Source organism: Cryptomeria japonica, chromosome 2 (genome assembly GCF_030272615.1).
Source record: "Cryptomeria japonica chromosome 2, Sugi_1.0, whole genome shotgun sequence".
Taxonomy (NCBI): domain Eukaryota; kingdom Viridiplantae; phylum Streptophyta; class Pinopsida; order Cupressales; family Cupressaceae; genus Cryptomeria; species Cryptomeria japonica.
In genome coordinates, this window is record NC_081406.1 from 524,914,940 (window position 1) to 524,940,338 (window position 25,399).

The 25,399-nt window shown below is 35.9% G+C and overlaps 1 protein-coding gene across 1 annotated transcript; it reads left to right on the plus strand.

The window, feature by feature from the left end:
- Nucleotides 1–1,796: 1,796 nt before the first annotated feature.
- Nucleotides 1,797–25,252, plus strand: LOC131052198 (uncharacterized GPI-anchored protein At3g06035). The gene is made up of 2 exons (XM_057986817.2): nucleotides 1,797–2,213; nucleotides 24,445–25,252. The coding sequence occupies exons 1-2, from the start codon at nucleotides 2,108–2,110 to the stop codon at nucleotides 24,942–24,944; spliced, it is 606 nt and encodes a 201-aa protein (XP_057842800.1). The 5' UTR covers nucleotides 1,797–2,107; the 3' UTR covers nucleotides 24,945–25,252.
- The last annotated feature ends 147 nt before the right edge of the window (nucleotides 25,253–25,399 follow it).

The window sequence follows — 25,399 nt, forward strand, 5'->3', positions numbered from 1 at the left end:
ATTTTAATTTTTTATTTATTCTCCCAATGTACTTGGAAATCTCTTCCCCATGTACCTCTAGGTGTGTGGAGACAAGAAATGCATTTATATCAAATGTCTTGAATCCCACACCTTGCCTTCTCAATCCCCTCCACCACTTTCCTTCAATCTTGACCCTTCATCCCAAATCAATCTTGACCCTCCATTTCTCTATTTTTAAATCTATAAATTGGGGTCTCCCCCGCTTCATTTTATATCCATCATTTGTGCAATCTCATGCTGCTAGTATAAGCTTAGAATCATCATTATCACTATAGTCAAATTAGGTTCCCATACTTAGCCATTTTGGTGCTCATCCATCCATCTATCCATCAAAATATTGTTGTTGTGTTGTGGAGAGCAATCCACACCTAATCTTGGAGCCAATCCAAACAAGTTGAGGAGGGGTGCATCCTTAACTTCACCAAAGGCTCAATCTGAGGGAGGAGAAGAAGGTATAAGAGTATCACTTGCATTTTTATGATTTATTTGTGTTTTTATGATTAATATATGCATGCGAACACTCTAACCATTTTCTCATCTTCAAAATTCTATTGTAATTTATTTCATAACTTAATTATTATTTTTATATTGTTAAATGTAATTTGAAATATCCTTGAAAAAAAGTACAAATATATTTATGTTATAGATATGAAAGACTATGAAATTATTATTTTTATATTGTTAAATGTAATTTGAAATATCCTTGAAAAAAAACGTACAAATATATTTATGTTATAGATATGAAAGACTATGAAATTATTATTTTTATATTGTTAAATGTAATTTGAAATATCCTTGAAAAAAACGTACAAATATATTTATGTTATAGATATGAAAGACAATCAATCAAACTAAAAAAATGTTTAGAAATTTGAATAAATTTTACTTTTTTTGATATTTAAATTAGTTTTATTTTGTTTTAATGATATAGAAAAAGGTCATCTTTACCAACTTATATTTTTTTTAATAGATTTGTTTTAGTCATCTACATTTTTTATTCATTTATGGAATTAATAAAACAAATTCTTATATTCAAGCTAAAACAACATCAACCATATATTGCAAATTGTTTTATAGAATTGTATGTGACATATTTATGGTGTTTTGTAATAGTGTATGAAGTGTTCAAAAGATGGCTTTTTATGGAATTGACATCTACCAATTTACTTGATTGTAATATGCTCATATTGTAGATGCTTGTTGGAAGTGTTATTGGACATTGATCATATTTTCATGTATATATTTACATGTAAATTTTCTCATATTTGGTTTCAATGACCTAATATTGATGATAAATGAATGATTGCACATGATAAATTATTAAACTTACCTAACTTATTAAAAAGGTAAGGTATGCAATATGTGACTTTATATTATATTTGTGTTTGATTTTAGAACTCCAATCTTATAGATTTGAGAAGATGTTTTCTACCACCCATCAAATTAAATAAACTTATTCATAAAAACATTAATATTAATATTATTAGATGTATTTGTACAAACAATTTTTTTATATTCAAAATAAATTTAAAATATTTTTAATTTATCCATTGGAAAGATTTTATTCTCTTCTCAATTTTAAATGAGCAACTTTATTTAATTTTTTTTTAATTAATCAAAGGAAAAGAAAATATAATAGCAATAAAAAAGAGAGCTTTTCTGTTGTTGCAACAAATTTAAAACGAAACCCAATCAAATTTTGAGCACAAAAAATGAAAAATTTCGACTGTTTTATCACAATAAAAAAGCCACCTCTAAGCTCCTTTTCTTGGAATTTTGGAAAGAATTTTCCTTTTTTTAAGCCAGCTCAAGAACACCTTTTTTCGTTAGAGGATTCACAAACCAGTAAATCGTTATGTTGTAGTCAACGTGTAACCTGTTTCTGTGGGACCCATCCCACGATAAAAGCGGGCACCTTCCTCACTACAACGTTATAGCTTTACCAGTTCTGAGAATACAAATTGACGAGGAAAATTCTAAGAGCATTTTTATATAGATTTGTGAAGTATACCCAGGGAGGTACATTGCTGAGAAATAGGGTATTGACATTTCTACTTTTCTCAAAATCATCAGTATCGCGTCAACCATGAAAGTTTTCAATCTGAAGGCCATGAAAGTTTTTAATCTGAAGCAGTGGCTGCTGCTCTTCCTGTGTACCCACATCATCTTCCCGAGTCTCTCCATGGCGGATGGTAGGTACCCATGTCTTACCAGTGCCTTTTTTGGCATCTTTACTACATTTGGTTTATCATGCTTGAATCTCACTTTAAACTGTAATACGATTTCAATATGTTTATGATCAAACGATGTTGATAACTTATGATTGGGACAAGGAGATGTCCACATTTTCCTATTTAGATTTTGGATTAGATGCCATGTAGGCATATTTTGCATTGGCTTAGCTTAAATTAATGGTGCTAAGCATTGATCTGTATTAGCTTAACGCCCCCTGGTTGATTTGAAAAGTTTGAGATTTACTGCATTACCCAGTAGCCTGAACCAGGAACTCAAGTGAAGCTTTGTACGTATGTACAAATGTAATCATTGGGATTGGGATATATGATATATTGCATGTTGGTCATGGATAGTTATATGCTTCGATTGGGAATGTGCTGAAGAAGGATTGGGATCTGTTGAACGACACACATGAGGTTAAAGTAAAGGTTTGTGATTGTAAGAGAGTTTCTTGACTCTGGGAGCTTGCTATGGATTTGGAATTTTGGTCTACAATTCTGCACAATGGTTTCAATATGTCAAAGCTGAATAGGGGTTTCAAGTTTAGTGTTGTATGAAACTGGTTTCCCTTTTGTCTTTAGAGATATATGGTATACCTTGACAGATCAAGAATGTTGGTTGCATTGTTGTAAAACATGGACTCGCAAGGACTCAGGCAAATCTCCTTCTATTGGCCCTTCTGTGCACTTTACCATTATATCACTGGCTCTTTGGGTTTTCCTGGAGTGTAGATTGAACATCCAACAGCCGGGCTTATTCTTTGTGAAAATAATGCAACCTCAAAGGATTGAACTTGCAAGTCTGGTGGATTTTGTGACTTTGTTTTTGTCCGAAATTCAGATGTCAAGATAAGTTTACTGCAGGGGATGGTCTCACAAGATATTCTATTTGATTAAATCTTATTAGTTCCAAATTTCCGATGCAAGGCCCTGTGTTTTTGATTGGAAATCTTGCTTGCTTCTTTTTTCGATGAAGAAGGTTCGATACTGGAGTTGGGAGGTGATACTATAGTTGGAAACATAGTAGTATTATACATTAAAAACTTACAATTAATCAGAAGTAATTGTGGCCTGCTAGATTTGCTGTGCTACTCCTCAAATTTTTACTGTATAGTTGGAATCATGGTAGTATTATACATTAAAAACTTGCAATTAATCACAAATAGTTGTGGCCTGCTACATTTGCTGTGCCATTCCTCAAATTTTTACTGATTTGTCAAAAAGTGTTCCGAATTATACACACACACACACACACTTCATTTTAATACTTTGGCCAAAAACTAAAAGCACAGGAAGATTATGCATTTTTAATTTAGGGTTAAGGCTAGGGCATTTTAGTTTTTCTATTTTAGACTTACAGTTTTATTTTGAACAGATTTATGTTAGAGTTAAAATTCTAGACTCCAATGAGGTTTTCCTTTTAATTTACCCTCTAATGAGGGTTTAGGTAAAAAACTTTGGGGTCCTATAAAATGGCAGGGTGTGGTTCATGATAGTAGTACCTACAGTTTTAGGGCTTGTCCTTTGTTTGTTATACTAGTGCTTTGATTTAAAAGTAAAATAAATTTTAATAAAAAACCTACCCTCTTAGGTAAAACTAAATAATTTTAGTTAAAAAACCCTACCTTCAAGTATAAGTAATATATATTTATTTTTGAAATTAAAAAAAAGCAAAATTTTCTTAATTAATGAATATTTTAGATTTTAAGATTGTTTTTATGTTTTGCATTTCTTTTTCCCGAGTAACCATTTACACTTCTGCCATGCAATGTCAATGACATATAAATAGAATACTACTATTGTTGGAGTCTGGAGATATAGATCAGAATATTGGAAAAGTAGATGCTTGATTAGGAGTGGAAATAAAAATTGTGTGGGCATGTTTTGATGTTAGAAATTTAAAATTCTAGAAAAGATTTTATATGATGATAGCTTTGGCTACAGTTATGTTTACTATGTTGCATAGGTATATGATGTTATGAAATTAAACCTAAAGGTGACTTTACATTCTGTGTTTGACTACTCTCCTTTTGCTGTAATTTACAAATTAGAAGTCTTTTGATGGACATTGAATGATATCATTGAATCTGCAGTGTCGAGTCAATGGTGTCCATCTTGAACCTGTATTACTTTGGAATCTTGGATCAGTAATGCCTTTTGAACTTGTATAGGGAAATTACATACCGAGCACTAATCACAAATATATTTTTAAATTATTACTTTATGCAACAAACCAGACAGTTACAAATTACATATTGATAGAGCCATCTATCATGGACATTGAAGAACCAAAGTTCCCACAAGCCTCAACTTTTTTTTTATATTGTATATTGTTTACAAATGTTCTGCTCATACAAGCATCAACATGAGACCAATACAAGCTCTTTATGAGCAAACCCACTAGAAAAATTACCCATGGAAGATGAAGAGCACTCCTTAGAAATCCACTCAATTTAGAAACCACATCCACATTAGAAGCCAACTATGCAAGACCAAGAGTCACAACTTAGAATTCGATATCAGATGTCCCTATGGGGATTTGAACTTTGCGTCTCCACAATGAAAACACAACATTTTAACCAATTAAGCTAACATTTACAAAGATTGCATGATATGCTACTTCTAGAACTATGAAAGCCAAAATTTAAAATAGTACGTCTAGAACTATAGAAGCCAAAATTTACAAAGATTGCATGATATACTACTCCCTTTCCTGTACATGAAGGATAAATGTCGTAAGTTAGTTTTGGCGATAACAGCGCTCTTAGTGTCCCATGATGGTAGTTTGTACATTACCTTGTTTTATTATGGATTTGAAGCTCCAAAAAGGTAAATTGGAAATTGCCAGTTATCAATGTTATGTTATCCACTACAAAAAAGCAGACAGGTGATAATATGCATATCCCTGATTGATTTAGCTTCCTCAGATGCGTGTTGCTTAGTTGTAGAGGGTTAATATTGTTGGTTAGATAAATGTTCAGTTAGATCCTTATGTCTGTCATTTCCTTTAGAAGGAAGAAAGCTAACGTTTGGACCAGATGCTTTTCTTGTCTTCTTTGCCAAGGCAAATCATTTATTGCTACCATTACCATACTAATAGAATTCTTTTGGTAGGTAGCTATGCATATTATTCCCTTTTAGTACCAGGAAATGACAAATGTTTATAGTTCAAAGTTCAAAAAATCCCCTTTACAAAGCCATTCTATTTCTTTGTGTGTTCCAACTACATGTTGGATCCAATTACAATGATATGAAAAACACTTTTGGTGCAGTATAATGAGGGAGATACAAATTTTATATCTTAATGGTAAAAGAGCTTGTACCATATTGTTGGTGTTTGTTTTATCATCTACCAAACATTAGAATAAGATACCCAAAGGTATTCTATCCTCTCCCTAAAAATCATTGCTGATTCCAAGGTCTATATGTGCGAACAAGCGACTTTAGTGGGATAGCTACTTGGGTAGTGCATGCTGAAAATCTCAAGGGGGACTTACGTTTACGAATGTCTTTCAAGCTTCTGGACTTAGATGGATTTATCAATTTTAGGCTCTTTCTCTTTTTTGGATTTTCCGGGATTTAGACTTTCAAAAAGGAAAAAGGGGATAGGGTTTAAGAAAGTTGATCTAAACCTACGAATTTTGGAGACGGTATTAACTAGGTGTTCTCGGGAAACCACACTTTGCTTCGCCACACTAAGGACAACTACACAAAGCGGGTGCAATCTTCAATGGGTTGTGCTTATGATCGAAGTTTTGGCATACACAAGGGTTAGGCTCAGACTAACTTTGCACAGTGAAATGGAAATCATCCATTCACCAAAAGTATGAGAAAAGATACACCGTTAATTAATACTTGTCAAATCCTTCATTCAATTCTAACAACTTTGAAAGCAAATCTAAATTAACTTTTAACTAATGTGTTGAGGAAATTGAAACCATGCTAATCACTCAAATAACAGAGATTACAAAGCCTTAAGAGAAAGCGCGCATGCAATGTATTATTTGAAAAAATGACCTTCACACAACAATATATCAAAAGCCTCACACTCTCCAAATGAGAGGAGGTAGCCTTATATAGTTTTCCAGAAAACAATGAACGACCGAGATCAAATAGTGATTAAGGGCCCAGATTGAAAGATAAAACCCTAATTAGGGTTTCCCAAAACTAACTACCCCTCGACCAATGAGAAAATTATATTTGGGGACACTTGTCCTTCTTGCTAAATATGAACGAACAATAAAAATAGAAGGTTGTTGCATTGTGAAGTGCGCCCTTCTAGAAGCTTCTGGATAAGTCAGGTTCATTGAACTTGGACATGTTGACTTGGAACAATTTGATTGGTTGGAAGATGACAAGGCGCCACCTTAGCGTGCTGGATGCCTTCTTTGGATTCTCCAATTTGTGTGAAGAAATTGTCTAAGTATTGAAATTCGATTCTTCTTGTCACCATTTGATTCTGATTGGGAGCTTGTCTTTTTAATTTCTTCAGGAGATGAAATCCTTCAAGAAGTTGGAAATTTATTTAACTTTTCCATATCTTCTCCAAGTCTGAGAACTTTTCTTTCTTGATGCCTTGAGATTCTTTCAAGTGCCTTGAATTTAGGAAGAATCCCTTCGTGAAGTATTTCTCATCCTTAGCCAAATTTTGGCCATCTCTATGCTTGGACGAACCTTGCTTGTGGACTTGTCTTCAATTCTAAATTTGGCCTGGAACTCAATTTGTGCTTTCTGTGATGATCCTGCCTTCAACTGCCAATTTATGTTGCGCGGGAGGAGGGTAAAAAGCTCTGGATAACTCCTCACAAATATGAATTGATGTGATCTAAAGTTCAGCTTTTCAGACATTCATCGTGTTCAGCCATCATCTAAAATCTTGATCAAGGGTAGACTTTCTTGATACCATGTTATTCTCATTCACTTGGGCGGACTTCATGAAGTTTGTTTCTGTTTGCACTTGAGGTAGGGCGAACTTCAAAACCTTTCCTAACAGCTCCAAGGCGGACTTTGCCACATTCATGCCCCTTGTCTTTGGGCGGGGTCGAGGAGACTCGTGCACCATTCTTGTTATTGCTTCGTACCCCAAGCCGGACTTTGTTGGACTTATTTCAACCTTTATCAAAGATAAGGCGGACTTTTGAGTGTTGGGAACCATCATTTATCACCTTGGGCGGACATTTTTGAAGGTTGGGAACCATCACATGCTTGAGGTCGGAACCATAGGGTGGACTTCATGAAGTTTGTTATCTTTGAACCTTTCATCTGCAACAGGGCGGACTTTATCATCTTTGAACCTTTCATCTATAGCAGGGCGGACTTTGCTGAAGTTAAGCACTATAGACCTGCAGGTTAGGCGGACTTTCTTGATGTCATGCACCATATGTTTTACTTCTTGAGCAGACTTGATCTGTTTCTTGGCACCATCTCATACACTTAGCTATATTTCCTCATCCTCAAGGTAAACTTCACTTGATTCTTTTCTCAATACCTCCAAGGTGGACTTTACTAACCTCATTTACCTTACTCATGGCAGACTTTACTGATCTTGAGCTCCATGAAGGCGGACTTAATGATGTTTAGGAACTTTATGCAGGTTAGGCGGACTTTCTTAACTCCAAGAACCAAGGAGGGCGGACTTTGTTCATCTCTTCATGACCCATTGCCATCACCTTCAAGGCGGACTTTGTTCCTCTTATGCACCATATTCCTTGACCAAGGGTGGACTTGAATGGCTTCTCTCCTTCTTGCACATGGCGGACTTTGTGAGTCTTGTTCTCCGTCATGGGGTGGACTTCCCTTGCCTTATGCACTTGGTCTTTGTAGGAGGGCAGAATTTCTCAAACATGCTCCAATGCTTGGGCGGACTTTTGGTTCATGCCACTTTGCTATCAAGAGTAGGGTGGACTTCTTGAAGAACATGACCATTGCATTTGCACCTTGGGTGGACTTTTGGAGTTATCCTTCATGGGAGGACTTTTGGAGTTGCACCTTGGGCGGACTTTTGGAGTTCACCTTCATGGTGGACTTTTGGAGTTCACCTTCATGGGCAGACTTTTGGAGTTGCACCTTGGGCGGACTTTTGAAGTTCACCTTCATGGGCGGACTTTGGGAGTTGCACCTTGGGCAGACTTTTGGAGTTCACCTTCATGGTGGACTTTTGGAGGTGCACCTTGGGCAGACTTTTGGAGTTCACCTTCATGGGCGGACTTTGTGAGACTTATGCACTTTTACCTTGGGTGGACGTTTTCAAACATGTTCCAATGCTTGGGTGAACTTTTGGCTCATGCCACTTTGCTATCAAGAGTAGGGCAGACCTTTTGAAGAACATGACCATTGCATTTGCACCTTGGGTGGACTTTTTGGAGTTCACCTTCATGGCAGACTTTTGTAGTTGCACCTTGGGCGGACTTCATGAAGATCATGGCCATGCTTCCCTTCCATGAGGGTGGACTTTGAGAAGCTCCTGTCACAACATTAGACACTATTAGCCAGATTTAGAAATATTTGGAAAACTTTAAAATTTAGCAACTTCTTCCATTTTTGCTAGATTAACATGATATTTGAAATCCATACTTAGGTAACCCATCCGAAGTGTCATGGCCCCTAAAAAGTAGGAACTTAGCTTTTTGGGTCAAAACTTGAAAGTTTCCGATCGTGATCAATGCAGGTCAGTGGTGTTGGTGTAAACCCTAGGTCCCCACTCCGAAAAAGCAAAAAGCAGACATCCCTTAAAAATAGGAAAAACTTTCTAAAAATAGCCATCCCCGGGATCGAGCTAAAAATGCCAAAAACGAAACTTCCTAAAAAATAGGAAAAAAAAAAAAACTTTCCAAAAATAGAAAGTTGTTCGAATTCGTCCAAATTAATTGCGTTCTTTGTCCTTTGGCCTTTCTAGGCACTTTGACGGTGTCTAGACTCTGTTATCACTTGGCTTGCAAAAACTGACTTTTAATCCTTAAGACTCAAACCGTTTAAAACGTGATAGAATTGAGCAAAACTGAAGTGGAAGGTCGCAACGTTCTAACAAAAACCCTAGAAAGCAGGAAAAAAGGGAGGGTCCCCATTTGCAATGGGGCGATGTGTGAAAAAGGTCACAACACATACCTTTCTTAATTATTTGGTTTAAAAAAGAAGATTTCTTATATTCACCATAGAGCACACAAAAAGTCTTTCAGAGTGTTACCAAGGTATAGAGCTTAGATTATTGATATCTTTCAAGTAAATATTTAATGATGTCTTCTGCAAAATTCCATAATTCAGTCACTAAAATACATATAAGCATCCAGAAGTCTAGCTCAACAATCTTTCATGGAACAAAGTTCTCAACAAACATAGATAGAAACCAGAGTTAATAATCATTGCCTCACGTCCCATGAACTAGGATATGCCACTGTGAATGTCTATGATGAAAATACAATCCAGATATAAAGCATCCAGAAGTCTAGCTCAGCAATCTTTCGTGGAATAAAGTTCTCAACAAAAATAGATAGAAGCCAGAGTTAATAATCATTGCCTCACCTCCCATGAACTAGGACATGGCATCGTGCATAGAAGTTAGAACATACCCAGCAATTAATAGAAAAACCAGGAAACATAGTAATTCTCTTTGGCCAGATGGCCTCTCTCACATATATCCATGTCCAACTCCCTCATCAAGTGTTGATCAAACCGTGAACTCAACTTGAAGATAATAGTGTGGAGGAAACTTAACTCTTGGTTAATACTATCAGTATTGACATAACTTCCCTCGTTGTTCAACATTTTCAAGTGCAGCTTCACATCAAAGAGGGCCTCTTTAATTCCATGATGGAGGTCTATCAATATGGTGTAATCCATCATGGATGGGTTTTAGAGAATCTCAACAAACTGAGGGAGTGGCTGCTGGGGCTGAACCACACACAAAATCTTCACCTTCCACAAATATAGCCACATCCTTAAAGGCTATCATAGCCTTTCCCTGATATCAACACATACAATCAAGAGTGACCTCGCCCCAACTTAATACAACACATTTAGTGCAATTGCTGCTCTCCTACGCCTGTGTAAAGACTCCACCATCCGAATTGTGATGTGTTGGAAGTGGAGATTTGTGTTTAAGCTTTGGATTGTAATCAAATATACTTTGCTTCTCCTGCATGGCACCAAGGCAAGAAGTTGTGGCTGAAAAATAGCTTAGGCTCCAAGGCCAAACAATAGAGAAAGCATCTAGTGAGGGTTATGGAGCTGATGAAAACCTTGAGGATAGGAATAGGAAAGCTGAAGATATAGGGCACTACACTTCATAAAAGCCTCACAAGAAGTGACAGAGAAGGCAGATTTCCATGTTTGAGTTTCAGCAACAGGGTACTCCAATTGTCTTGCCTTCCGACTCCTCTCATTCACATTCTTTTATGCCTCAGCTATAAAGTCCACATAGACTCCAGTTTCCACCCCATATATCACCTTTGAAGTATAAAATTACCCATTATTTAATAACGGAGTCAATTGTTATTTTGGTATGTAAACTGAACTTTGTAAATTGCCAAAAAGGCTTGACAAATAAGTGACTGTGGAATGTGAAAAGCCATGAGATTTTACTTTGTTTCTTTGCTAGATAATAGTAGAAAGTGGATGGTTGTTTCTTTGTGGATGTAGCCTACATTGGGTGAACCATGTTAAACCTATGTGATATTGTGAATTGTTATTTTTGCCTTTTATTTTGCATTGTAATTAATATTGTTTTTTGCTTTGGTTTGCTTGAACCCTAATAATTGGTATCAGAGTTGTATATTTTTTGGTCATTTGGCAGGATATTTCAGATTTGAGTGGGACTAGTGGCGGAAGAAGGCAAGTTTAGGGTTGAAAAGTTTAACAGCCAAAACTACCAGCTATGGAAGATACAATTGGAAGACTATCTATATCAAAAGGATTTTTCTTATTGTTAGGTAGAAAAGCAAAGAAGCCGACAAATATGACAAATCTAGAATGGGAGATTCTTGATAGAAAGGCACTAGGTACAATACGATTGTGCCTAACAGTGTCAGTGGCTTTCAATTTATCAAATGAAACAACAATGGATCTAATGTTGACAATGGATAAACTGTTTAAAATTCCCTCAGCTTCAAACAAGGTACTTCTTATGAAACGTTTATTTAATATGAAGATGTTAGAAGGTGGATTTGTTGTTGATTACATAAATGAGCTTAACACGGTGTCAATTATGTTCTGTAAAAGTAGCCTTTAATGATGAGGTTAGGGCTCATTTGATTTTGTGCTCATTGCCAAAAAGTTGGAATAGCTTGGTCATGGCTATAAGTAATTCCGTCTCTAGTTCAAACACTTAAAAGTTTGATGATGCCGTTGGTGTTATCCTTAGTGAGGAAATGTGACCGTAAAACATAGGTGAGACATTAGGTAATGCTTTAATTGTGGAGAACGTGGAAAGAAGGAGAGAGGGAAGAGCCCAACAAATTGTTGGAAATCTAAGAAGGGCAAATCCAAATCTAAAGTAAGGCTAAAGTGTTGGCATTACAGGGACAAAGGACACTTGAAGAAAGATTGTTGGTCCAGAAAGGAAAAACAAGGAGATAAATAACAGGAAAGTAATAAGGAAGCAAATGTAGCAAGTGATGTGTTGCAAGATGTTTTAATTTTTTCTTTAGATAATATTATTGATTCTTTGGAAATATTTTCTAAACTATGTTCAAAGTGATTTTGGACAGGTTTATTTGGGTGATGATGAACCTTGCAAAATTGTTGGAAAGGGTAAGATATAGATAAAATTACCAAATGGAAATCAATGGTTGCTGAAAGAGGTGAGGCATGTGCCTGATTTGAGAAGGATTTTAATTTAAGTAGGACAATTGGGAATTGAAGGTTGCATGGTTACATTTACAAACAATTTGTGAAAGGTTACTAAAGGTTCATTGATAATAGCAAAAGGAGAATAGGTAGGTATATTGTATTTATATATTGGCAATTCTAATTTTTCTATTTCCTTAACTTCCACAAAAACAGATACAACATTATGGCACCATAGGCTTGGGCACATGAGTGAGAAGGGGATGGAGATTCTCCATTCAAGGAATTAATTATTAAGTTTGAAGTAGGTTGATTTTCATTTAGATTTATGTGAAAATTTTATTTATGAAAAACAATAAAGAGATTCCTTAGAGTTGGGAAGGAAAAGAAGAGTGGAAAGTTAGAGCTTTTGCATTTATATGTATGGGGATTGGCTTAGGTATAATCTCTTGGTGGCTCTTTTATGTTACTTTTATTGATGATGCAACTAAAAAAACTTGGGTTTATTTCATTCTCAAAAAAATTGATGTATTTGATATTTTTAAGAAATGGAAAGCTCTGGTTGAGAATGAGATAGGAAATAAGTTGAAGTGTCTTAGATAAGATAATGGAGGTGAATATTGAAGCAAAGAGTTTGATAGTTACTATTCATACCATGGGATTTGTAGACAGGAGATAGTTCTAGGAACACCACAAGAAAATGGTGTTTGAAAGGATGCATAGAACAATCATGGAGCTCGCAAGGAGTGTGAAATTGCATGCATGATTGTCATTACAATTTTGGGCAAATGTTGTCGATGTTGTTGTTTACTTATAAACAAAGAACCTTCAAGTTCCTTAGATGGTGGTATTCTAGAGGAGGCACGAACGTGTAAAAAGGTAAACCACACATTTATGAAAACTTTTGGTTGTGAAACATTTCTCCACATTGACATAGAAAACAAAACAAAGCTTGAGGCAAAATCCAAGAAGTGTACTTTTATCAGTTTGCTTATCATTTATGGGATTATGGAAATCGCAAAATTATTAGGCGTAGCGATGCGATATTCAGTGAGAAGGTCATGTACAAAGATTAGTTGTAGGGAAATAAATAGGAAAAGGAAAACACAAAATATATAGTGCTTGACGAAATCCCAAAAAATGCAACTCCAAAGGTGTTAGAAAATTGAAATATTCAACAACTAGAACAACAACAAGTACCTCTAACTCTTGCAAGAAGATCTACTAGGTTAAGTAGCAAAGTTATGAAGAAGCAATGCAGGTAGAAACTAGAAAGAAGTGGGAGCAAGACATGAATGAGGAGATGAACTCTTTGATACAAAACTAGACATGGGACTTGGTTTAGTTGCTTGAAGGTAAAAGAGCATTGCGAAACAAATGGGTTTATAGGATGAAGAAGATGGAGGAAAACTAAGGTACAAGGCAAGACTTGTTGTAAAGGGTTTTGCATAGAAGAAAGTGTGATGGTGAAAAGTGGGATCGGGTAGTTTAGGATCTAATCCCACTTTCATCCATACATTGGAATACGAAAGAGCCTAAGAAAGTGATTCACTTTGACTAACTCTTGTGAAAGAGAGTCAAGGAATACTTTTAGGGTTTCTATTCCTTTGCTGATATGAAAGGGAATGTGCTAAATGTAAGATGCAAACAAACTAAGCTAGTAGAAGTAATGAGAATAACAACAAATAACAATTGGATACAGAAATGAAACTAAGACACAAAGTTCAGATCTGGAGAGGGAATTTTGATGTGCTCCTGATACTAAAATCTGAACCTGCTTGAGCTTGCACTGGATCTACACTGCCAAAATTTGCAATTGACTAAGGAGGACTAGGGCGCTAGGTGCTCCAGTCCCAGAGATTTGGGTCCAAATTTTGAGGATGACTCTGTGACAGATTACTGAGATCTCTCGGAAATTGCCCCCATTGATGGAAACCTATACCTGTGCTTGCAAGCTAGAAAATGGTGTGTTTGGGGCTATATAGGGTTATGCCTTAGTCAAACCCCTTGTTTTGGTGATTTCCACCTCCACAAATAGCCAATAATGTATTGAAATATGTGCGTGCCCTAGAATCTCATGTTTGTAAAATTCCTATGAGCTAAAATGCAAACTAGAGTTCTACCCTATGTTTTGAGTAAAAACCCTAAATGAATGTAATGTAAATGCTTCAAATCACAAATGCAATGTAGATCTAAAGCAATAATGTAAATCTGAAATTCAATGATGTATAGATCTGAAAACTCACATAGAGATATGAAAATAACATGAAACCATACCAAACCCTAAGGGAGACAAGCTAATCAACAGTTGGTGATCTCCTTACTATTCTTCAATATCTCCTAAGCTTCCATGATTGATGAAAAAGGTTGATGAAGACTTAATGAATGATGAATTTGGTGATTGTAGACTTCACATAAAACCTGTACTTTCACTTCATAAGAGGTCTCCTTCAATTGCTAGAGAATGGATCCTTCAAATGAGGAAAGAAAAGGTTATATATATGAAACACTATCTTTAATTTTGATCATAGGCCGACCTAAAATTGATCAAATTTCATACAAAGTGGGATTTGAACATTATAATACCACCAAATTAAGATCTTGAAATTTGGGGAGAAAAAGTCAAGACTGGTATGGTGGGCATACCGGTCCGACCAACTTTTTTCCAAATTTCTAGGGATGCAAAATATCGTGATTACAAAGTAAAATCTAATTTGGTGGCCCAATCCAAGGTGTTTAGATATGGGAAAATATGCTTTGAATATGGGAATTAGGACTTTATTAGGATTAATCAAAATTGAATAAAAAGGAGCACGCTTAGGGTTAAGGGCCCAATTTTATGATATGTGAATTGATGAGAGAGCACTTTAGATTTAATTAAATCATAAAGGAACCTTGTAAATGCAAGATACAATGTGAAACACTAAGGCGGGTGCTAACCTAATCGTCGAATTGGACAACCCTAATTAGGGGTGTACAATTTATGACACTACAGAAAGGTATATAATTTAATAAAATATTTTCTCTTGTTAAAATTACTTTAATTAGAACTATTTTAAGTCTTGTGGCATTAAAACATTTGTATCTTGAACAATTAGATGTAAAGATAGTTTTTCTCCATGGGGATTTGGAGGAAGGGATCTATATGCAACAGCCATAGGGATATGAGGTCAAAGAGAAGGATAACTTAGTGTGTAGATTAAAAAAGAGTTTGTATGGCTTGAAGAAAGCACCATGAGAATGGTATTTGAAATTTGATAGTTTAATGACTGAACAAGGTATAGCAAATGTCATTTTGATCATTGTGTTTACTTTAAGAGATTGGATAATAGTAGCTATATTATCTTGCTATTGTATTTTGATGACATGCTTGTTGTCGGATCTAATATGCAACATATAAATGAGCTTAAGAAAAATTAGCAAAGTCATTTGCTATGAAGGATTTGGGTGTAGCAAAACAAATCCTTGGTATGAGAATAACAAAAGACAGGAAAAATTGGAGATTAACATTGTCTAAAGTGAGTACATAGAGAAGCTATTGAAAAGATTTCAAATGCAGGATGCAAAACCAATTTTAAATTGACTAAGCAGATGTGTCTCAAGACATAAGAGGAGATGGACTACATGTTCAAGATTCCATCTCTTTAGTAGTTGATAGCTTGATGTATGCCATGTTGTGTACAAGGCCAAATATTGCACATGCAGTGAGAGTTGTGAGCAGGTATATGAATAATCTTGGAAAAGAGCATTGGAATGTAGTAAAGTGGATTCTCGAGTATTTGAGAGGTACTGCTACTCAACATATGTTTTGGAGGTTCCAACTCTAGTCTACAAGGATATGTTGATTTAGATTTGGCAGGTGATATGGATAGTAGGAAAAGTACTATAGGGTATGTGTTTGTTGTATGTGGAACAACAGTTAGTTGGATTTAACACTTGCAAAAGGTTGTTGCATTTTCAACATTAGAAGCAAAGTATGTTTTTGCTATAGAGGCTAGTAAAGAGATAGTTAGAGTACCATTCATCTTGCAAAGAACTCAACCTTTCATTCCAAGACTAAACATATACAACTAAGGTACCATTTCATACGACTAGTTTTAGAAGATGGATAGTTGAAGTTGGAAACAATACACACTAGCTAAAATCTTGTAGGTATTTTAATGAAGGCAGTAAGTTGGGAGAAACTGATTTCTTGCTCAGTTTTCATTGGCCTTCAAGCATGATAATGGTGGAGATGAGAAACAAGCCAAGTCTAGGTGCATCAATCCAGAGGGAGCTACAGGTGTGGTGGTGTTACTCTAGGATCAGTCTATAATTGGGAGATTGATTGGTGTGGAGCCCGATCAGTCTCCAAGTGGGATATTGTTGGTATGTGGCGACTGATCATGTTGGAGGGCTTAAATTTTGGTGACTTTGATAGTTGCATTTTCCACCCAAATCAATTATGGGGACAAGGGCTCGAGGGCGGAGCCCACGATAGGGGTTTGTGGGACGTTAGGGGCAGTACCGCCAAAGCTAAAATTGCCAATTGTTTAATAAAGGAGTTGATTGTTATTTTGATATGTAAGCCGATTTTCGTACACTGTCAAAAAGGAATGATAAATAACTGGCTATGGAATATGAAAAGCCATGAGATTGTAATTTGTTTCTTTGCTGGTAGGGATTTGTGGGATATTGGGGGCAGCACTCCTAAAACAAAAATTGGCCATTATTTAATAGAGGAATCAGTTTTTATTTTGATATGTAAACCGAACTTCATAAAATGCCAAAAAGGCTTGATAAATAAGTGGCTATGGAATGTGAAATTCTATGAGATCGTAATTTGTTTCTTTCTTGGATAATAGAAGAAAGTGGACGACCGTTTCTTTGTGGATGTAGTTCACATTGGGTGAACCATATCAAATCTGTGTTGTTGTGAATTGTTATTTTGGCCTTTTATTCCGCATTATAATTAATATTGTTTATTGCTCCAGTTTACCTGAACCCCAACAATAGTAGTCTCCCTCAATCTCCATCACCAATGAATTTTTGTTTATTATTGTGAAACTGAACACCATTAAGGATGAGGGCCTACACATGGAAAGAGTCTTGAGGGAAATTACTAGATAAATTCAATGTAGAGGTGAGTGATAAATTCTCTGTTGAAGCAAAGTGCATTTCAGATCCAGATGTCCCCCACCCTATGTTTTTTTAAGGCCATAAGCAGCCCAATGAAGGCTTGGTTCCTCATGGAAATGTGGTAAGGCAAGAGGTAAATGTTTTTAAAGCACATCCATAAAGGCATACACTATTACCATTTTTCCACCAGTGATATAACAGAAGGCATGTGTGCTCAAAGAACAATCATAAGGGCCACAAACTAGCACTGCCATTGAGCGGATAATTGACTCCTCGCAACACACAAAAAGGTTTCAAACTTAAACGAGGTTATGTGTTTTGCCTATCATAATCTGATGGAGCAAAAGTTAAATAATTTCTCAACTCTGAGGTAGTTGTTAGGATATAGTTTCAATGAACATAGTCTGGTCCATTATCTAGGACTGGATAAGGGAATAATTTGGGTCATTATTTACCAATCGACCAAGGCAGATTCTTCAAGCCTTCCAACACCAATAGCTAATAGTAAAAAGTAAGTAATTTCTCAACTCTGAAGTAGTTGTTGGACTTGGGATATAGTTCCAATGAACATGGTCTGGTACATAATCTAGGACTGAATAAGGGAATAATTGGGGTCATTATTTACCCATCAACCAAGGCAGATTCTTCAAGCCTTTGAAGCTTTCCAATTTTCATGGCTAATAGCTAAATTGGCTGCGGTTTTGCCATCCTTTTTGCGGAACATCTAACTTTGCAATACAAAATAAATTCAAGATTGACTATTGGCAAGAGACTGAATAACTTTATAATCTGAGTGATTTTCTGGTGGTTGTGGTCACTTCTAGAATTGCTTGCCAACTTATCTATCAAGAGCTAGGATACCACTTCTACTAGAACTCTTTGGAGAGATTGCCAGAAGCATGCCACCTTCCTTAGTAGGGGTTTCCATTCTATATTGGTGGATTTGCCAAGTGTCTCTAAACTTAAAGCCATCTCATAATGCCATTTGTTTCAGCTCATCTCAGTTACCATTAGAGGCATTGTCCAAGTTGAGTTTAACTTTGTGAGGCTCTGAACAAAGATTTAATGCTCACATACATTATTGTTAGCAACCATATGGCTGACCCTATATGGAGAATAATTATTGCAGTTTCAACAAGAGAACAATGCCAAGTTATTATGACAACAAAGATGATGTGCAAAAATAGCAATTATCTTACATCTAAGGTAAAAGACTATCTAGAAAACAAAAGCATAGCTACGGTGACTTTCAAACAAAGCTTAAAAGAATAGGCTAAAACCCAAAACAGACAGTAAGTTTAAACCTTTGTATAACAGATAGAATGCCGTCTTTCTTGATGATCTTTCATTAAGACTACTCCCCCAAAGGGACATGGGTCATTAAGTACAAAATCAAATAGCTAAACAACTCTTAGAAAACCCTATAGATTAAGTTACAAGGGAAGCAAGAAGTAGAAAAACATTTTTGGGATCTAGACAATGGTACTTTCAAGTTTCAACCATCTAAATTGTCTTCTTGTTTGCTAGGCATTTTAGTGAAAAATAAGACAGAACAATAAGATTGTGTATTGAATGCAAATTGTGTAATAAGATAAGTATAAGGATTATTGTTACTCAGATGTGTGCCAGGCACTTCAGATGTTAGCAAGCATTTTTCATATGCACAATTATAAGGTTTAAGTATTTTGATAGATTTCAAGGCATGAATATTAAATAATGGGCCTAGCAAAGTAGCTTGATTTGAAATCAAGTGGAAAGGACATTTAGTAAGAGATGATATATTCAAAGGCACAATAAATGGAACCACACTGTGTTATCTTATTTGATTCAAAAGACAATTAAAAAATAGATCAGGATCAGGAAAGATTAAAAAAAAGTCAAGAAAAAGGGGTCCATTTGATTTAATTTCACTTAATAGAGCTTTAATGATTTCTTTACTATCAAATTGAATAAATCCAAAAAGAGGTAAAGGCATGTGAATGGTTACTAATCAATATCTTGAGACTCTGCTAATAGCCTAATAGAATATAATCAGAAGTTTGCATTCCCACAGAATATTATAATATTTAGAGACTCCATATTTCCGTGTAATTCTTGACAAGTATTTATTTCAACATTTGGCTATAGAATTCAATTTCAGTAGTAGAGAATCAGAGTTCACTCACAGTGAGGTTATTAATAGAAAAATAGAAAACCTAATTATGGAAAATAAAGTTGCATCTAGTAGCAAGGCAAAGATTATGGAAAGAAAACCTACCCTTAGTAGAGTTTGCTCAGAATAGCATCACTCATTCAACAAAATTCATTATTATTGTTCTCTTTTACTTGTCTAGCAGTATCAAGGGCTGGACTCTTCCCTGGCCAATCTAATGCCAAAGGTGACAGTACATGGTCGCCTTGTCAGTATATGCTATGTCATCACAAACACTTTGTCACCTTTCTATAAGTGGCTTGATGACTTATTGTGCTTCAACTCTTCTAGCACAAGATCTTCCACAATAGCACATAACAGTGGAGACCAAAGGACACATGGTCATCCACCCTCTTCTCACCCCCGAATCGCCAGAGTAGGGATATCAACATGTAGCTTAGCACTACGTGTGAAGTGTGCTCTTCATACAAGGATTATATGCACATCCCTTGAGAAGCATGACTCCACACATATACTTCCTTCTCGGCATTAGACTAGGAAGATTCAATACATAATTTAATGCTTGCAGACTTCTAAATTCTACCAATTTGTAATATAATTTATCTTACAAATGTACAAAGTTTACATTAGTCATGATGTATATACTTACATTTTTGTCTCTTTGTTCTTGTGTGCTGCATTACATATTTGTTCTATTTGGTAGAATTCTGTACCATCATCTGATATGTTTCATGTACAGAATTTTTCTACAATTGGTTTGACTCTTTTGCAGCACTTTAACGTATCAATCCTAGAATTGTTGTGTGTTTCCTATTGTGCCTACGGAAGGAACTAGTGGTATTAGAGCAATCTTTTTTCTAAGTTGCCGGTTCAGGTTCAGGTTCGAAGAACCAGTTTGCCGGTACGGAATTTTTTTGAAATGGGGATTGGGTTTGTTAGTACAAAAACATATATATATATATATATATATATATATATATATATATATATATATATAAGCATGAATTAAGATTAGAATGCAACATAATATCATATAAACAACAAAAACATCATAAACTTGTAATCATAGCATCATGATTGTAGTTTATACCATCATAGCACTATATACTTAAAGTTCAACATCAAAATGTTAAAATGATAATATCAAGTTCAAGTATCATTGTTTCAAAATTCAACTTGCAACAATTAGAACTTTATACTAAGTTCAAATCATCTAATGGATTCTTCTTCTTCGTGCAATAGTAGTCAAGAATAGCACCAAGAAGATGAAAGACTAATTGCAAATCAAGACTAAATGCATTAGCAGTTAAGAATAACAGCAGAAGTCGTTCACGGAAATGACTAATGCCATTGAAGATGAAGAAGAAGAAGAATGAGCAGTCAAGAAAGTGAGCTCAGGAAGCTGAATATTTTTGTTTCTTTTCATAAGCCAAGGATTGTAAATTAGAATGAGCTAATGCATGGGTATTTTGATGTTGTGATTGAACATTGCTCTAGTACATTGTATAAGGTTAATAAGTAAGAGGTCAGAACTCAATTGTTTGCTGCTCTATTTTATCTTGCTTCACCATAAAAAAATTGAATAAATCTATCAATTGTTTGTTGTTGTTCTTAATAATTTTACTGTGTTCCACGGCCATTGGGGACGGGTTTTGGGGATGGGGGGACAAAGGGCTTAAGTTTGGGGATGGCGGGGGGACGGTGGCAAGGGGTGGCAGGGTGGTGGTGCTGATATAATTATAAATATACTTATAGTACTTGAAAAACTAGTTGTGAAAAGAAGTATAACAGTATAAGAATTACATTTCAAATGAACTATAGGAAATTAGTAAAATTACAAAATAGCAAAATTTGAAATATTAAATCTAAATACAAAGATTTCTTGAATGCTAATTGCTAAATAAAATTTCAAATTTGACAAATGAAATTGTCAAATTGGAGGTTTCTATCATTAAAATATCATATTAATATCTGATATTACAAAGTCTATAATGATGATTACATGATACATCATTACAGTGAGTAGCAAATAGCAATAGCATTACAAAAGGCAAAATGGCAAAATGCTCAAAATTAAAAAAAAAAAGGATTTCAATTGCTTTTTGAGTCTGACGTGTTCGAACAAGAGATTCTTGCAAGTCTCCTTGCCCCTCAAGAGATGTTTGGGAGTCTCCCAAGGAGTCTTGGAGACATCGGATGGGAGATTCCCACAAGTCTCCTCGCCCCTCAAGAGACGCTTGGGAGTCTCCCAAGGAGACTTGGAGACGCTTGGGAGTTTCCCAAGGAGACTTGGAGACGCCTGGGAGTCTCCCAAGGAGCTTGGAAACATTTCCCCATCTCCGACGGAGCTCTGGTGGCGGTGGTGGGACGGTGGGAGACATCGCGTCCCCGTCCCCCCGTCCCGGAAACATCCCCGTCTTTGAGACATGGCCCAAAAGGGGGGGAAACGTGTCCCCATGGAACACTGTAATTTTAAGTCGCAAACCTGCGTGATAACTTGCAAAACAATCATACAAATCTGCAAATCTGAACTCATTGCTATAAATTTAATAAAATTTTGCAAAAAAAAATGTAAATTTGGGCACCCAGGTCTCCAGGTTCGCCCTAGGTTCGTCCTGGGTTCTCCTTGGACAAACCAGCTTGCCCAGGTACGAACCCTGGCCGAACACAAAGGCGAACCGGACCGGGACCCAAACCCAAAACAAACCGGACCAGTACCAGGCCCGAAACTTGGCGAACCCTGCAACTTAGTCTTTTTTTTTTATTGGATGGTATTAGAGCAATCTTTTTTTTATTGGATGGTATTAAAGCAATCTTTTTTTTTTGGATGGTATTAGAGCAATCTTTGTTCACTTCATTTTGTAGTAAATCTTGAGAAGATGTGGGTAGTGTATATTTGCCTGTTTGAAGAAGTTGAGGAGAATAAGCAGCTGCTCAAAAAGGTTCACCTTCTTAGAAACAAGAATGGCTACCAGAATGAGCACCATGGTAAACAAGAAATCCTTGCTTTGTTATACAGGAAATAGTACAGTGAAAATTGAAGTGTGCTCTTCTTTGTAATCCTTTTCACAAATAATTATATCAAACAGAAGAATGATGTGATGAAGTAATGAACAAGTTTCAACCAGATTCATCCATTAAAGAAGAAATGTTTAGTTAAACCGCAGGAATAATGTCAAGAGATGAAGAGTATCTTGAGTTGGACTTCTTGTGCTAAGCCTTTAGGTTGAAGAGAGTGCTAGAACTCCTAACTGCAGTTGAGGAATGGAGATAGGAAGGAGAATTGATCAGGTTCAATGATTGAAGTGATGTAGATAACAAGATAATGCTATGGATATCATGACTGATTACCATTAAAACAGTAATTTTTATGCCTAAAGATCTCAAAACTCCTCTGGAGACAGTGGCTAGATGGTCCATAGAATATAGAATGATTTGAAGAATTCCAGTGGCATTTCTCTCAACAATGAAAAGCCAACTGTTTTAATCCCTACACAAACATTCATAAAGTAACATCCATCATGGCTTCTAGCATGGCACCCATGTCAGAGCTTAGATTTGTGAGTTTTCAAATAACCCACACCTGATGATCACCAGGTACTACAATGGTCCAAGCATGGAGGCACAGAAGGGAAGGCCAAGTTTGAATGCAACCCTAAGAACAAATCTGTCATGGCATTATAGCTGCCTGCAAGGAGTGGAATTACGGCATCCCTCGTGTCTCTAGTTTTCTATAAATGCTGCCTCAACATACAGTCCGGATCAAGTGATCTACACATAGTGATAAGGACCAACTTGCGCTTTTGCCATTGGAAATCCTTGGGAAGGTGCAGGCTAATTGTTGCCAACAGTGGTCACCCACCATGTCCATATCATATTTATTTCGTCTACTCTGCCACTTAAAAGGGTTGATCCTTAGGCAAAACCTTCTTAAATTCAGTGATAGATAGGAAGCAACGGACAATGCATAACCAATTCTTCATGGCAAGGGCCTCCAATATGTTAAATGTGGCATAGATCAGTTACCATGTCTACGATATTACCCCAGGCCATACCATCTGTATTTAGTTCGACAAAGGTGGTTGGAGGGTCATAAAATGCATCCTTTCTAGCTCAGTGATATACTTTGCCTGTTTCATTATCAAGGGATTTGTACCCTACGGTTTAAGTTTTAAGTTTTAACTGCTCCTTGACATTTGTTTCTAATGGTTGAAGTGCTTGAACCTTAACATGCTCTTCTATTCCTGAGGGTTTCTAATGACAAACCCTTTGGCAGATTTTTAGAGGTAGGGGGTTATCTTTATATAGTACTTGAGAATCTTCCTGATCATTGTATTCCTTGTACTTGTGTTTTTTTGAATGAGCTCAAACTGAATTCCATGGTAATATGATTCGTTTGAAGAGATGAGCACATTCTTAAATTTCAGAGTTGCAAGCAAATACAAATTTTGGTGAAGAAACAAATTTTGTTCCATCATTATTGTTGCAATCTAGATCTAATGCAATGTTGCAGGAACCTGAGTTGCATCAGATAAGCAGACAGGAGATACTTTTCTTGATCCTTTTCAGGATGAAAAATTTGAACGCTCCCAGATGTAGACAATGAGACCTTAACAGATTTCTTATAGTCTTTTGGCACAGAGTAATACCAGATTGTGAAACATGATTACTGTCTGATGATTGTGTTCAAGAGTTTAACTGTGAAAATTTCAGATGCTTATGTTTTGAAACTTAGTAGTGTATGTATGTTGTCTTCTAATGTACTTGAGTTGAAACCTGCAGCTGCAATAATTATAGGCTACCTTATGGATGCTATCACTCTAATTTAGTTGAAACTTGCAGCTGCAATAATTTAAGCCTATCTTATGGCAGCAAGAACTCCCCTAATTTAAGGCGACCTTAATGGCTGCTATCACTACCCTTGCTGTTGACTAATATTGTTCAGTTAATGAAATCCATCTTTTCAAGCCAAGGAGGTCTAACAATTATATAAAGCTGAGTGATTGTTGTTGGTTTTATCTGGCCCATTCCTATTTTTGCTTAGCAAAAATCTTCAACAAGAATTAAAAATGAAATATATCTGTGAATGATGGTTCTATATACCAAGAATTTTAACAACAATGCCATTTGTCATTGCAGATTTGTCAGACGAATTATTGGTCAATATTAACAAGTTTAGACAAGACATGAAGCTTCCTGTTCTGACCCAAAATGAAAATGCCGCTTGTTTGGCAAAGCAGATAGCGGATCAGTTCAAAGGCCAAGTATGTAGTAATTCTACAGGTGAAGACACTGTGCCTGGCACAGAACCTCAATTTCCAAACTATCCACAGTTTTTGGAAAATTGCCATCTGAATGTATCTGATACCAAAGATGGAGTAGTTATGCCGGATTGTGTTCCTGGTTTAGATCCACAGATAGCATTTCAGAATTACACGCATTCACAATATATTCAGAATGTCAATGACACAAAATTTGTATCGGCTGGCATTGCTTCTGAAGACAATTGGTTTGTGCTGGTTCTGGCTACCAATACAACTGGTGGCAATTTCCAAACTTATAACAGAGGCACCATGCATTATATTAATAAGTTATTGTCCTTACTGCCAATCTTGGGGGCGTTGCTTCTAGCAGCCTGAAGCCCCAATTTGTCAATTTTGATTATTTAGATTCCATATAGTTTGATATGGTCTAAAAATCACATTCCCAGTAGGATTTAGATGAAGTGAGCATGTCATAAGAACAATCTCGATGCCCAAATCCACTGAACCTAGAGCCCACATATTAGTTGCTTTGGGCATTGTGGTCTGTTCTACTTCTCCCAAAATTTATTTGGATGATTTTCATTCACTTTAAACTAACTCATGTTCAGTTTCCAAAAAGCTTTGCTATCAAATTATGTTATCTAATTCTAACATTCTATAAGCGTAGTTTTATTCTCTTTCTATTTTTTATTTAATTGTGTCCTTAAGCTAGTAATATACTGATCAGAATTTTGAAAATCAATCTGAAAATTTCTATTTTAGCTATGCCCAAGTTTGGCCCCAAAAAAGAATGAATTCTACAATTACATGACATTAACGATCTATAATGG

Excerpts from the sequence above, each read along its gene's own strand:
- LOC131052198 (XM_057986817.2), top strand. The coding sequence starts at position 2,108 with ATGAAAGTTTTCAATCTGAAGGCCATGAAAGTTTTTAATCTGAAGCAG. Across the intron at positions 2,214-24,444 it reads GAGTCTCTCCATGGCGGATG|ATTTGTCAGACGAATTATTG; the intron begins GTAGGTACCCAT and ends TTGTCATTGCAG.